The sequence below is a fragment of the Danio aesculapii genome, chromosome 25 (assembly GCF_903798145.1).
Source record: "Danio aesculapii chromosome 25, fDanAes4.1, whole genome shotgun sequence".
In the NCBI taxonomy this organism is placed as follows: domain Eukaryota; kingdom Metazoa; phylum Chordata; class Actinopteri; order Cypriniformes; family Danionidae; genus Danio; species Danio aesculapii.
The window spans coordinates 26,312,811-26,328,582 of NC_079459.1; the positions used below are offsets into that span (position 1 = coordinate 26,312,811).

The 15,772-nt window shown below is 35.7% G+C and overlaps 1 protein-coding gene and 1 pseudogene across 1 annotated transcript in view; both read right to left on the reverse strand.

The window, feature by feature from the left end:
* LOC130219052 (major histocompatibility complex class I-related gene protein-like) overlaps positions 1 to 5,087 on the reverse strand; it is a 26,815-nt gene extending 21,728 nt beyond the window's left edge. Inside the window, exons 1-3 of the mRNA XM_056451323.1 lie at positions 4,860 to 5,087; positions 4,271 to 4,525; positions 402 to 680 (exon numbers count right to left, since the gene is read on the reverse strand). Of these exons, the coding sequence (XP_056307298.1) occupies positions 402 to 680; positions 4,271 to 4,525; positions 4,860 to 4,917 (592 nt within the window). The 5' untranslated portion in view covers positions 4,918 to 5,087. The remainder of the gene's footprint in view (positions 1 to 401; positions 681 to 4,270; positions 4,526 to 4,859) is intronic.
* Positions 5,088 to 6,327: 1,240 nt separating this feature from the next.
* LOC130219053 (class I histocompatibility antigen, F10 alpha chain-like) lies at positions 6,328 to 9,171 on the reverse strand (annotated as a pseudogene).
* Positions 9,172 to 15,772: the final 6,601 nt, after the last annotated feature.

Here is a 15,772-nt window from a genome sequence, read left to right on the forward strand (position 1 = left end):
CCAGTTTGTTGTCGATACTGAGGTGTTTGGCAGAGCAGGTGTATTTGTGTTTTTCTCTCTCCTCTGCTCTGATCTCCAGACTCTTCCTCATCTGGTACGTCCCGTCTCCATTGGGCAGCAGATCTCCTCCAGTGACCTCATGATCAGATACAGGCTGTCCATTTCTCAACAGGGTCAAGTTGATGTGACGAGGGTAAAATCCTGTCGCCAAACAACTCACACGAAAACCTCCAGAGTCTGAATTTGCTTTCTGAATTAATTTCAATCTGGGTTTTACTATAAAAAATAGTAATAAATTAGATAATATGTCTGCTTTTAACCTATAAACCAGAAATTAGGACTTAAAAACATTAATGTCGTCAATTCAAAATTTTGTACATTGTGTATTTTTTATTATTTACCTTTCCTGTTAACTTGATTTCCTCTCTTTTTAAGGTAATCTTTCAGAGTTTTTATGCAAGCTGGGTAGTACAAATTTTCATGACGCCACATGGACAGTTGCAGATGTGTATTGAGCTCTTGCTGTGTGATATAAGATGTTCCTTGGTAAGTGAACTTGCCATCCAAATAACCCAACTCATCTGTGGTGAAGCCCTTGGAAGCACTCCTGGTGATCATTTGTCCAGCCTTGGCATTGTCCAGAAGTTCACATAGAATAATTTTTTGATGAACCAAAATGTCTGGAAGGATAGAATGTCAAAGAATGTTTATAATACAGTAGAATGTCATGTGTGCAGCATACTTATTCATCTCAGCGTAAATTGTTTGGCAAACACTCACTTCATTCTAGTGATACCAAAAATTTTAATCCGCCTAAAAGTGCAACCATTCTTGATTAATGACCAAAATGACCAATACACAAAAAGATGTTATCAACCCACTGAGCTGAAAGAATACAACAAGAGTGTTACTAGTCATGCACCCCAGATAGCAAAATCTATCTGGCCCAACTCTGGGCCATAACTTGTCATATGTTCCTGTGTTCTGTCAATTTGTCCTACCTTGTCAGATTGTCCTATCTCCCATTCAAAAAGTAGGTAGCACATGTTGATGACGCAATATTCTACCCATCAAATTTTGCTAATAGTGTACATTTTAATGTGGAGTAGTGTGATATGAAGCTGTAATATCACCCTAACACCAACCTCAGAACCATTAAAATACATTGTTGCATAATCTGAAGGGTAGGACAAAATGTGACACCAGACCACTATATGGCTGGGGTCCTCCGGCCTAAACCAGCACACACACTGGAAGTAACACATACATTCGGATCCAGATCTGGCTCACATGCAAAAAAAGGTTTTATGTGGCTCAAGTTTAGCACAGGCACTATCAAACAGATTTGGCTGAGATCCAGTTTGGTTCTCGAGCAAGATCTGGTGCAGACACTGGCTATTTCTCAAAACCAAGAACGCAGAGAACAGACTCGCAACAGACTCTAGGAAAGGAGGAGGAGTAGGGGTGGAAGGGGGGATTGTTCAAATCGAAGATGGCTGTTATATGGTACTTTGGGTATTTATAGTGGCTTAGGAATCGTCTGATTGGTGAATCATAAATTGAATAATGCAGGACCAGTGGCAAGCAATCATAAGCATGTGATTCTCTCAAAATTTGTTTATAAATAAACTTCACTTAACAGAAATTGATTGAAACCTTACCTGATTTTATCCTTCTGAAAAAGCCTTATAAAAATACTTTGTACAATACTAATAAAACCAATTTTAGTATGAATTTCAGCAAATAAGCACAGTTCCATCATGTATTTATATGGCTTTATTAAAGTTTTCATGTGAATATTTTCTTACTTATTTTCTCAGAAACGCCTGAGATAAACAACTATCTAACAACTATCTAACAAAATATATCTAAACTAATTAATAATAATTGTGAATATAAATGAGGTGCTCACAAGTCTGCATTCAATGCATCCACAATATCAAGAACACATCCGGGTTCTTTCACAATATTAATTCACAATAGAGTGGAGGAACTATGACGTCAATTTGTATGCAAAAACCGGGAAGCGAGTTAGCATTTTAGCAGTTCCGGTTCCCTCGTCCCAAAGTCAATTGGTTTTTTCAATGGGATTTCGGTTAAATCGCTTAAATAAGGTTCGTGGCTAACACAACTTCAATATACTTTCACGTTTTATTCTACGACATAAAACACATCCGTTACATCACACTCTTGAGTTTTTAAATCGGTTACGCTTCTTTAAAAAGACGGTTGCTATCAAGTTGCTAAATGGGACTACAGGCGGTGTCGGAGACATTATACATCAAGCTCGCTTGTGTTTCGGGCATTTGGATTTCTGTTATTTAAGTATTTTCATAAATAGTATATTATAGTTTGTAGTATTTTTCTAATTGGGAATTCATATTGTGTGTAGATAATGCCTTCACTTGTAAAGACTGTCAAGATTAATTTGTTGATCATTTATTTTAATTAAAGATATGGTGATACAGCTTACTAGTGCAGCCTGTTTCTTTCCTGCTCTCAGTAATGCAAACGTGTCAATAATTGTGTAAAAATACCTACATATTAACTGTCATTTTAACGTGATCAAGTGATTTTTCGTCGGTTTTTTCTATATCTGAACACATTTAACTCTGTCATAACTGCAGTATTTACACTCCTCCTTAAAATGTATAGCATGTGTGACTGTATGGGCTACTTTTCGCTGTACTTCGTGACATAAAAAAAATTGAATGTTCTGTGCCCATGATGGAACTTGCAGGCATTTGATAGACTTGCTCCTCACGCCTCATTTCTGTCGTCTGTTACGGGCTGTGTGCACGCGAGCGATACACATTTAAATGTGTCTTATGATAATACTATGTAGGCACATTTATACATTCAGTTTTAAAACTTTTACAACAACCGTAAAGCAAAACAGATGTATTTCCCACGTATATACGATCCAAAAGGCACGTGGGTCTATGTGTATTTGCGTATTTATTTGTTTATAATATACAGCGTGGATTATAATATAATAAACAGAGAGATTAACTCTGTCATGGACATTATTTCTAAAAAAAAATAAGATAAAAAAGTTGTCTGTAGCAGGTTGGTGCTGACGTCACAGGCGAGCGCCCCGTAAGCAATGTAGTCCGTTTATAGCCTAATATTAGCTTTTCAGTTCTTGCGTTTGCATTTAAGATCCAGAAGTGCTCAAAGTTGTATTTTCGTGTGAGGATTATCCGGATGGACAAAACGTGTAAGTGTAATGAACAGTGTTTGAACACAGAGCTTATTATTTGCAATCTTCGAAAAGCCTATGGGAAAATCCTATGGGGATTTTATTGAGGGATCCAGTTTTATGCTAGCAGCCGATTAGCCTACATGTGACGTCATAGTTCCCCCACTCAATTCAATAAGAGAAATGAAAATTATAATAATATATACATCCAAGCACGGGTGCATATGTGAGCGGTTTTTATTATACTAGCCATTGTCATGATATGTAAATAATATAAATTGATTATGATGCAGTTCATGCAGAAGCCACAAGGTGGAATAATAAAACAGTTCAAGAGTAGGTACAAAACCTAAGACATGTCTGTCGTTTATGCTCAATAAAAACACATCGAAACAGCCATGAGAATAGCATAATAGCTGTTTTGCCATAAACAAAGAAACACCTAGACCTACGCATAATAAAACTCATCATCAAAGGCTTATAATGGGTGAAAGATCAGCAGATAGGCAGACATTTTACACAACTGCAACTATTACCAAACATAAACACAAGCAAAATTTTTAACTTTAAGCTTAGAACAGCTTTTCAATAAATGATTCCTTTTGTAGTTTTGGGAGGGAGTGTGATCAAACACCGGACCTGACACCAATCACAATTCAACCGCCAAACATTTTTGTTGTTGTTTTTATGATAATGTAGCCTATGTCGTCTGGCTTCCTTCATTCTGACAGCCGCCTGTCTGTGACGAAGTAATAAACTCAATAAACCGAAAGCGGACCTGTCACGTCAAAAAGAACTCGAGCCCAAATAAACACAGTAAACCAAAAGCGGACATGTCACGGCATACAGACCTGCCCACACTTGTACCGCAGATTTCAGCCGAACTGATCCATAAAATATGTGTCAGAAGGATTTTGTAGAACTGGCTCGGTTGTGGCCCAGAGATTATGCCGAGACTGAACCGAAAGTGCTGCATTGTAAAGCCAGACTCGGCCCAAAAGTGCTTACTATCTGGGAAGTGTTTTTGGTTTTGTATTTCAGAACAAATATGAAATCATCTTTACTTACCAACTGTAAGATTACCTTTGTCCAGCACAATCCATCTGTCCACATAATCATCATACATATATTTACTTATGATGCGGATATGTTGCGGGTCAATCACATCATCTTCATCTGTAGTATTTCCTCTGTGTACATATGTCCAGTTGTTTGAATTAAAGTGTCCAACTACGACGTCATCCAACATCAACGTGTAACTAAATTCAGGAAATAGGGTTTTTCCTTTAATGTATGTTGAATGCAAACAAAGAGAATGAGAACCTTTCGGGAATAAAAAGACAGTCTTAATTATTTAAATCAGTTCGCTACACTGGGGATTTTAGAAACAAGAAAGCAAGCAAGAAAGTAAAGCAGTGTAAAGAAGTTGTCAGACAGCCTATAAGCTACATTTATTCAATTTATTTTAGTTTAAAAAGCACAATAAATAAGATAACTATTTGTTCAGTACTAAACAGAGATTTTACACAGTCCAAATGTATGGAAGCCTAAACTAGCCCAATATAAATAATAATATCGTGGATAAAATAATAATGTTATGCATTTTATTATTTTTAACAGTAGCCTAGTATATGCATGTAAAATAGTGAAACCATACCTGTTAAAGCAGATGTTGGATACAAAAACAAACACGTAAAAACATAAAACGTCTTCATTTTGTTGCTGGTGGTGAACACAGGTCCATAGATTGAAGATTCCTCCGTTTTGTTTTGAGAATGACAAATGATTGCTACAGCAGGCAATCAAATGTAGCCTATAGAATAAATGATTTACTCAGCGACGGTAGATAAAGCTCTGGAACTAAAAACTTTCTGTATGCGCCATTGTATACAGTAGCAGCCAAAACGAAAGTAACCGATCACATGACCACCGAAGATTTAGAAAAAAAAACACAGACACAGCCCTTTTAAATTGTATTTAAAACTTTGCTAGTCCAACAGGAAATACCCGTACAGTTTTTATATGCAGCAGGACGGTCAGATTCCAATTTTGTAATCAATAATCTCAATTCAATGTTCTGGAATAAATAGACTCTAAAAATCGATCCTCGCTGTTGTTGCAATTATTTTTTAATTCCTTATACTTGAACCCCAACCGTAGTAAATAAACTAAAAGGAAGCCCAATAAAGCACATATTTTTTATTGCATATAAACACATAGTAAAAGAAAATTGAAAATCACGACCTAAGCACAACACTAAGTAAGAGCTCATCTCTCTCTTTCAATATAATAGTTGTATGGAGAAGTAATATAATAGTAATTGATTATTTTTGTACATGATGAACGTACAGTAGTTGACTGAGATGCTTTACAGAAATTAGAAGACACCGATACTCTAAGACTTTTACATATAAAATGCTAATTGTTACAACAACACAACATGGTGAAGAGGTTTGATGAGGAGAGCAAAAGCTTTTTGGTAATAAGAGCAAAAGCTCACTTACTGACATCTGCTGGTCACAAACTTGTTCGAAATGTCTTGTCAGCATCACTGGAAAGTAAACGAAAACCAGTATACTGTAGTTGCCTCAGCTTTTACCTCATTACTTATCAGAAAGAAAAAAAAAGGAAAACGGAAATACACAAAAATGCTAACTTTTTGTTTTGAAAAGTAACCACTTTGAAAGTGGTTTCAATGTATGACAGCCAGTGATAAATCTATTATAAGCTGCCATTTTCGTTTCTATGGTGTTGGCTCTAAATACTTCTTTAAAAGTTACTATGTAGATGTTACAGCATTTCTCTGCTGGTCACTAAATCAATATTTTAATATAACACCCAAATCAAAAACAATAATAAAAGTCCTTGAACAGAAGCTTGAAATGTGGCAGACTTTGCTAATTCTCAAATATACTTGAAAAAAGAAATGAAATGCACAAAACCAGATACAATACACTGAGTTTCTTTATCATATGTACATTGACACTGACATTAAATGACATTTATGTTTGTTCAGTTGTTATTATTAATATTATTATTATTATTATTCATGCTCTGCAACTGAAGACACAGACAGCCCGTTTAGCAGAAATTGGCCAATGATATAAAGTTCAGACTAGAGTTCTTCAAGTGTCCACTTTGTCCCAAAAACCTAAGCAGATTCAGGTTCAAAAACTTCAATGAATATCTCAGATGATTTTATTTACCAGTCATGTTTATTTTTACAGTCCACTGGTTTCAACTGAAAGCCAAACTCTGGAACAATTAGCATTTACTAATTATACAAAGTAAAAATAACTATATAAATAAATAAAACTAATTGAGTAGTTTCCAAATCAGTCAAAAGGACATTTAATTATTTTTAACTAACTTTTGAGCTGCAGTCTCTTCATGTCAACGGCCAGTTTGGGTCGAGTCGGATTTATTTAAAGTGCTTAGCATAACTGAGTACAGTCCTTTTTGAAAATGAATGTTTTTACCCATTGTTCAGTGAATATAGGCAATGTATTTTGGTTCATTTAATCAAAACAGATTTATTAAACAGATATATTTATTAAAATAATATTTTAGTCACCAAACATATTTAGAAAGATAATACAAATAAATTCTAGCAAAATATTGCAAAGCAAATTAAAACCTAAAAAATATCAACAAAATTTTTCAATTTTTTTGCTTCTCTTGATTTTTCCTCTTTTTTAAATTTTTATTTAATATTTTTCTATAACATACAAATTTGGGTGTACTAGTTTTTGGACCTTCAGTACTGACTAATCATATAAGAGATTTGTGAGGGGTGTATTTGTATATGCTGAGGACTATATATTGCTGTCAATTAGAGTCAGGTGTAAACTTATTCTGTGTGTATAGGGTTTTGTTTTACTTTTTAAAAAATTATTTATGCACATCAGGTTTGGGCTAGAAGTGATTTGGGTTGAACGGGGGTGGGTGCAGATGAATTATCTCAATCTTTTTTTCCATCAGTCTGAAGATCTGGCTTCTGTATGCAAGATAAAAAGAAAAAAATAGTTTTGAAAGCCAGGTGGTGTAGACAGAGAATGTGAAAGACAAGCCAGAACAAGAAGATCCAACAAAACATATTAAATACTGAATGAATTAGATACTGAATGATGCTGTTTATCTGTTTTTACTAACAACCATATCGTGTTAAACTATATTGTATAAAAACATTTGAGTATCATTGGAAAACATGTATCCGAGTAATGCGCATAAATGTATTCTACCGACTGTGTAAAATTAGAGTAAACTATTTTTTATCTTGAGAAACAAAAGAAGGCTTACCCCTTGGTCTTTGTCTTCCTGTTTGTGACACTGATTTCAACACTATTGCCAAATCACAAAAATCGCACATAAAAACACCAGGACAACTCCTATATGACATCTGTTCGAATCATCTAAAATAGAAAAACTTTACAATAAGTTAAAAACTTAATAATTTATTAGATTTTTTTTATAGAGTTCATTACCTAAAATGACGTCTAATTTGTTGTCCAGACTGAGGTGTTTAACAGAGCAGGTGTATTTGTGTTTTTGTCTCTCCTCTGCTCTGATCTCCAGACTCTTCCTCATCTGGTACGTCCCATCTCCATTGTGCAGCAGATCTCCTCCAGTAACCTCATGATCAGCAACAGGTTGTCCATCTCTCAACAGGGTCAAGTTGATGTGATGAGGGTAAAATCCTGTTGCCAAACAAATCACTTGAAAACCTCCAAAATCTGAGGCTTTCTGAAAGAGTTTGATATCGGGCATTTCTGCAGAAACAGGAGTTGATTTCAGAGAACTCTTCAAATCCAAAAACAATGGTCACTTTTCACTTTTTTAAGCTTGAAGATATTGTTTGCAAATGTTCTCATTAGACAATTATCAGTGTTTTTGACAACTTACCTCTTTCTATTCACTTGAGACTCTCTCTTTTTTAGATAATTCCTGAGAGTTTTAATACAAACTGGGTAAAAGAATGTAGCAAAGTCCTGCTTAAATCCCTCCAGGTGGGGTTTAATCTGTTATTGTGAAACATTTCCAGTCACTATATATGTAAATGTATTATTAGTATAAAGGATTTCGTCTATTGTGGAGCCTCTGGCTGCATCCCTGATAATCATCTTTCCAGGCATGTCAAAATCCAGCAGCTCACAGACAACTAATGTTTGATACACATCAAGACCTGTGAGAGAGAGGGAGGGTGAGAGATTGTGATGGACTGACTTTCCTTATACCATATGCATTGTTTAGTAAACTACTGAGAAGAAAACAGTTTAACACACAGTCATTTCTTTCATAAATAACAATTAATCAACCCTTTTCCGTATGACTAGTTTTTCAAATTCTGGATTACACTTGCATTCTTGTTGGGGAACCTTTATTTAAAAGAACAATGAATTCACTTCAAATATTAAAGTACAAGTGAAGCAGTCAGTCAAGTTTACATTATTTTGTAAATTGGTTTCCGCTTTAATGAAAATATAATAAACAAACTTGTTTAATGTAACCATTTTGCAAAAACCAGCATGTTTTACTATAGCTTTTAGTGGGTGTCAAAATCATGATTAAAAATCGCAATATTGTTTAGGAAAATAGGTTTCTTTAGCCTATATTGCACAGCTCTATTCAGCAGACCATAATAAATAATCCGATAGTGTATTTTGAGCTGAAAGTTTACAGACACATTCTGGAGACACCAAAGACTAATCTTACATCTTGTAAAAGGAGTAAAATAGGAGCCCTTTAATACTAATTTTATTATCCGGTTAAATTAAAGTAACTGAATATGTACTTTCAAATAGATTAATAAATATAATTTACAAAATAAATTCTTGCATCACTGAGTCATACTTACTGGTATTTTGGTTGTTTTGGCTTAACAGTGACGATCTTCTTAAAAATGATTCATACATGTAGTCAATTATACTCTTCAGGTAATCTGCATCAATCACATCATCTTCATTCGTCATGTTTCCTCTGGGAATGTATTTATTATTATAGTATCCCACGATGAAGTAATTCAAATTGTTGTGCAACTAAATTTCGGAAATTGTGTTTCTCCCTTGATGTAAGTTGAAAGTAATGAGAAAGACTGCACACCTGAAACAAGAATAGATTATTATTGACTGTTATGTTCAGAATGAATACTAACTTCTTATCTATTTCTACCATAGCAACTTAAGAGGTGTCCAAAGTCAAAGCTAAATGACCCACAGCTTGACAATTTACTTCAGAGTGGTACTGCACAAAAGTTTAATCAAGAAAGCCTGGATAATGGAAAAAGTGTGGTTTGACCTAGTTTAATCAGTTCCTCCTGACCTAGTCCATTGCATGATTGCTGATCGAGGATGAGAAAGTGGCGCTATGTCAAGCCTGGTGTGGATAGCCAGGATTATTGCATGGACCACGGAATATATATATATATATATATATATATATATATATATATATATATATATATATATATATATATATATATATACAGTTAAAGTCAGAATTATTAGGCCCCCTTTGAATTTCTTTTTTAAATATTTCCCAAATAATGTTTAACAGATTCAAAACATTTTCACAGTAAATATGATAATATTTTTTCTTCTAGAGAAAGTCTTATTTGTTTTATTTCAGCAAAAATAAAAGCAGTTTTTAATGTTTTTAAAAAACATTTTAAGGTTAAAACTATTAGCCCCTTTAAGCTTTATTTTTTTCTGATAGTCTACAGAACAAACCATCGTTATACAATAATTTCCTTGCTTTGTTAAACATCATTTGGGAAATATTTAAAAAAGAGAAAAAAAATCAAAGGGGGGCTAATAAGTCTGACTTTAACTAGATAGATAGATGCAGGCATTTCTTCTTTCTTTCTGTTTACTGAACTAGTCTGCAGTAGCCAAAAACAGGAGACTCGTTAGAAACAAACAGATGGCCAAGCAAAAAGTAACTCAAAAAAAAATTACAGGCTAATGACCGCCGATGCGCTGTCTCTCAGAAATGATAAATATTTTAAAATAGGCACTATCCTTATAAACAAACTGCATAGTTGCAATCTAAACAACTACATTCTCAACTAAAAAGCCTCAAAAGTATATTATGTTGTTCAGCAGCTGCAATATTTATCAAATTGCAGTTTCCTCTGCTTGTTGCTGTATGTGGGCAGAGTAATACACAAGTTTGAAGGGTGAAGAGGTGGTACGAATGCTATTACTGGCAGAATATTGCACGGCTATCAACCAATCAGATTCAAGAACCAGACAGAACTGTTATTCATTCATTCATTCATTTTCCTTCCGGCTTAGTCCCTTTATTAATCTGGGGTCGCCACAGCGGAATGAACCGCCAACTTATCCAGCATAAGTTTTATTCAGCGGATGCCCTTCCAGCTGCAACCCATCCACACACTCTCATTCACACTCATACACTGTGGACAATTTTAGCTTACCCAATTCACCTGTACCACGTCTTTGGACTTGTGGGGGAAACCGGAGCACCCAGAGGAAACCCAAACGAACACGGGGAGAACATGCAAACTCCACACAGAAATGCCAACTGACCCAGCCGAGGCTCGAACCAGGAACCTTCTTGCTGTGAGGCAACAGTACTGCCTACTTCGCCATCTGAACTGTTGCATATACATAAATATATATATATTGGTCTCGCGCAGTTAAGTGATGTGATTTCGCAGGTCAGAGTTCACCAAGCTTGAACTTTGCACTGCAACGTACACATGTTTGCAAACCTACCTAAAGTTACAAACAATAATTCTAATTAGAGCGATCATGTGGTGAATGTTGATCTTATGTTGAGCCCAATGAGCCTTGCATCTAAAAATAGAGCAAGAGTGTTCCTTTAGTGACATCGCTTTGATTCACACGCTGAAAATGGCGGATGTGAAACAACAAACTAAGGATATGGAGATGCGCCTGTCAATCAATATTGCTGGGCGGGGGGACCGCATTCCTACGTCAAGTTGCGGTCGCTCTGAAAACCACTGCATTTGGTCCACCATTTTTATGTTGTTAAATTGAAAGAACATTTCACTTATTCTATGCGTTCACATTAAACTTCTTTGGAACAACATTATTTTTTACTTATCGTGCTTATTTAAATATGATTTAAATTTGTCTATAAAAGATATATTTCTGTATTTCTCTGGTAATGATCATGCTCTCGATCTTATTGTAAATTATTTTGTTACACTGTAAATTTTTCTGACATAAAAATATGTACCTAAAGGCAATATCTAGATTTAATACTTTTCTTCCTGAAATTTCGTTCAATGTTGAATCTTTTAAGCTTATTAATAATGAGAAGAAGAAGAAGTTTCTCAAAGTCTATGGGAATCTTTTTTCTTAATGATTGAGGCTTTGTGAAATTATTATTTTTTTCTTTTTTTCTTCTTTCCTAATTTTTTGTTATTGTATTTTCACTGCAGTGATGTTATTTTTCTTGTATTTAATTAAAAAATTTTTTTTTAAATCAGGCAGGCAGATAAAGCACATCATCGCATCATCTCGAAATGATTAAAATGAAGACCAATCTCACGGCAGCAACTCAATGCATTTAGGCATGTAGACATGGTCAAACCGAGCATTAGAATTGGGAAGAAATGTGATTTAACTGACTTTGAACGTGGCTAGGTTGTTGGTGCTAAATGGGCTGATTGAGTATTTCAGAAACTGCTGATATACTGAGATTTTCACGCACAACCATCTCTAGGGTTTACAGAGAATAGTCTGAAAAAGAGAAAACATCCAGTGAGCGGCAGTTCTGTGGGCACCGATGCCGAGGTCAGAGGAGAATGGCCAGACTGGTTCGAGCTAATAGCAAAAATAACTCAAATAAGCACTCGTTACAACAGAGGTATGCAGAAGAGCATCCCTGACACACAACATGTCCAACCTTAAGGTCGATGGGCTACAAGCTCACCAAAATTGGACAATAGAAGATTGGAAAAACGTTGCCTGGTCTGATGGGTCACGATATCCGCTGCGACATTCGGATGGTAGGGTCAGAATTTGGCATCAAAAACATGAAAGCATGGATCCATCCTGCCTTGTATCAACAGTTCAGGCTGGTGGTGGTGTTGTAACGGTGTGGAGGATATTTTGCCACACTTGGTCCACTAATATCAATTGAGCATCATGTCAATACCACAACCTACCTGAGTATTGTTGATGACCATGTCCATCCCTTTATGACCACAGTGTACCCATCTACTGATGGCTCTTTCCAGCAGAATAACGCGCCATGTCATAAAGCTCAAATCATCTCAGACTGGTTTCTTGAACATGACAATGAGTTCACTGTACTCAAATGGCCTCCACAGTCACCATATCTCAATCCAATAGAGCAGCTTTGGGATGTGGTGGAACAAGATATTCGCAACATGGATGTGCAGCCGACAAATCTGCAGCAACTTCATGATGCTTTCATGTCAATATGGATCAAAATCTCTGAGAAATCTTCCCAGTACCTTGTTGAATCTACACCACCAAGGATTAAGCCAATTCTAAAGGCAAAAGAGGGTCCAACCCGGTACTAGTAAGGTGTACGTAATAAAGTGACTGTGTGTGTGTGTACGTGTGTATATATATATATATATATATATATATATATATATATATATATATATATATATATATATATATATATATATATATATATATATATGCATGTATGTGCGTGTGTGCAGGGCAAACTTGTCACCTCCATTTGAAAAGTTTTATTTTAAGGACATGTCCACACGTACACAGGTATTTTTCTAAACAGGTTCCCCTCTTTTCTTTTAACAGTAAATGCCAGCCCACATGTAAATGCAAAAACACACTGTGATGCTTGTTAAGAGCACGCCAAATCAACTGGTAAAGATACTGATACTTTTGTTCACAGAAAACATGAAATTATTTTTTTTTCTGATAAATTGCACCCAAGTCAATGCAAGCATGAGAACTGTTGTAGATTACTGTCCCACAGTGTGAACAATGCAGAATATTTAGTTTGACTGAATGCAGAATGTTTTGTGTGGACAAACAGCAAAATTATAAGACGCAGTGGCGCAGTAGGTAGTGCTGTCGCCTCACAACAAGAAGGTTGCTGGTTTGAGCCTCAGCTGGGTCAGTTGGCGTTTCTGTGTGGAGTTTGCTTGTTCTCCCTGCGTTCGCATGGGTTTTCTCCGAGTACTCTGGTTTCCCCCACAAGTCCAAAGACATGCGCTACAGGTGAATTGAGTAGGCTAAATTGTCCATAGCGTATGTGTGTGAATGAGTGTGTGTGTGGATGTTTCCCAGAGATGGGTTGCAGCTGGAAGGGCATTTGCTGTGTAAAAACATGCTGGATAAGTTAGCGGTTCATTCTGCAGTGGCGACAAATAAAGGGACTTAATAAAGGGACTAAGCCGAAAAGAAAATGAATGAATGAAAATAACAAAACTGAATAGAAATAAGTGTGGTTTTGAAAATACCGGTGTTAGTGTGGACAGGGCCCAAAACTTGACTATTTAAATCCAAACACACCAAATATGGAATGGAATGAAATAGCATGGTGAGAATACAGGTTTGTTCAAAGTGCATTTACATTTTATATGTTGTAGGCATAAATCCTACTTTTACACCATACACTTAAATACAGATGTTATGTGAAATTAAATACAGCTGGATGTTATGTGAAAAACAGTTGTTGCATGTATATTTTTATTTACTAAGACTTTGTTGGCTCACAAACGCATACATTAAGCAGACAGCAATGAATAACGTGGAAAAAAAAAGACTACACATACTTACAAAATGCTTAAATTTAAACTTTAAAAAAATCTGAAAATGCTATTAAGAGTTACAGTAATCTCTGATCTTCATTTTCTTTTTGCTTTTAATGCTGTATCCTGTATAATCCAGTCCATGACTTTCCCTTTCACCCCTTCCCTTTCAGGTTAGTCTGAAACTGTAACATGACTAACACTGGTTAACTACAAAGTCCTGCAGATATAGAATTACAGACACAACAGACTTTAACATCTCAGCAAACGTATTAAATTGTAAATAAGTAGCATCAATTTTGTGTATATATACTATGTAAAATAGTAAAAGGATGAACTGGTTCTCTTGAGTAAAAATTAAACTCTTAGCATGTTGTTTTCGTCATCCATTTTGCTTGGGGTCAGGATATCACATTGCTTTAATTATTTTGTTTCCATATTTTCTTCAGATTCTGAAAATGGAAAAAAAATGTAAACACAAAAACTGGACATTTTCAGTAACCATAATCCAGCAAGCAAAATTTGAAAAACAAATCTACCACAATATAGGCTATGTACTGTTTGTAGCAACTTCTGGTTCATGCAGACTTCAAACCCAAAAGTCATTCACTTGAGCCAGTCAGGTAAGATGGTCAAAATGGCCCTTTTTTGCAGCACCCACTTATACAACCCCAAATCAAAAAAAGTTGGGACAGTATGGAAACTGCATATAAAAAATATAAAGTAGTGATTTCTAAATTTACTTGTATTTCACTACAGACGATATGAACACAAAATATTTCATGTTTTGTCTGGTCAAATTCATTTCATTTTGTAAATATACATCCTTTCCTGTAATTCAGACCTGCAACACATTCCGAAAAAAGTTGGGACAGGAGCAGTTTAGGGCTAGTGATAAGGTAAATTGGTTAAATAATGATGTGATTTGAAACAGATGGTGTCAACAGGTGATTGTAATTATGATTTGGTACAAAAGCAGCATCCAAAAAAAGTCTAGTCCTAAAGGAGCAAAGATGGGCTGAGGATCGCCAGTTTGCCAACAAATACATAAGAAAATTTGTGAAATGTTTAAAAACAATATTCTACTAAGAAAGATAGGAAGACATTTGGATATTTCACCTTCAACAGTGCATAATATAATTAAAAGATTCAAGGAATCTGGAGAAATTTCAGTGCATAAAGGGTGCAAGCCTAAGCTCAACAACCGTGATCTCTGATCCCTCACGCAGCACTGCATCAAGAATCACCATTCATCTATTAGCGATATCACAACATGAGCTCAAGACTACTTTGGTAAAAATTTTATTGTCAAGTGCCACAATACGTAGTTGCATGCACAAATGCCAGTTAAATCTGTACTGTGCCAAAAGGAAGCCCTAGGTTAACAGTGTCCAGAAGTGACTTTTTTTGGGCTCAGAGACATCAGGAATGGACCATCGCACAGTGGAAACGTGTACTGTGGGCAAATGAATCAGGATTTCTGGTATTTTTTGGGAGAAATAGAAGTTGTGTGCTCCAGAGCAAAGAAGAAAAGGATCCTCCACACTGTTACCAGCAACAAGTCCAAAAGCCAGAGTCTGTCATAGTATTGGGTTGTGTCAGTGCCCTTGGCAAAGGTAACTTGCACTTCTGTGATGGCACCATTAATGCTGAAAAGTACATAGAGATTTTGGAGCACAATATGCTGCCTTCAAGAAGACATCTTTTCCAGGGACGCACATGCATATTTCAACAAGACAAAGCAAAACCATATTCTGCACACATTACAAAGTCCTGGCTGTGGAGGACAAGGATACATGTACTTGACTGGCCTGCCTGCAGTC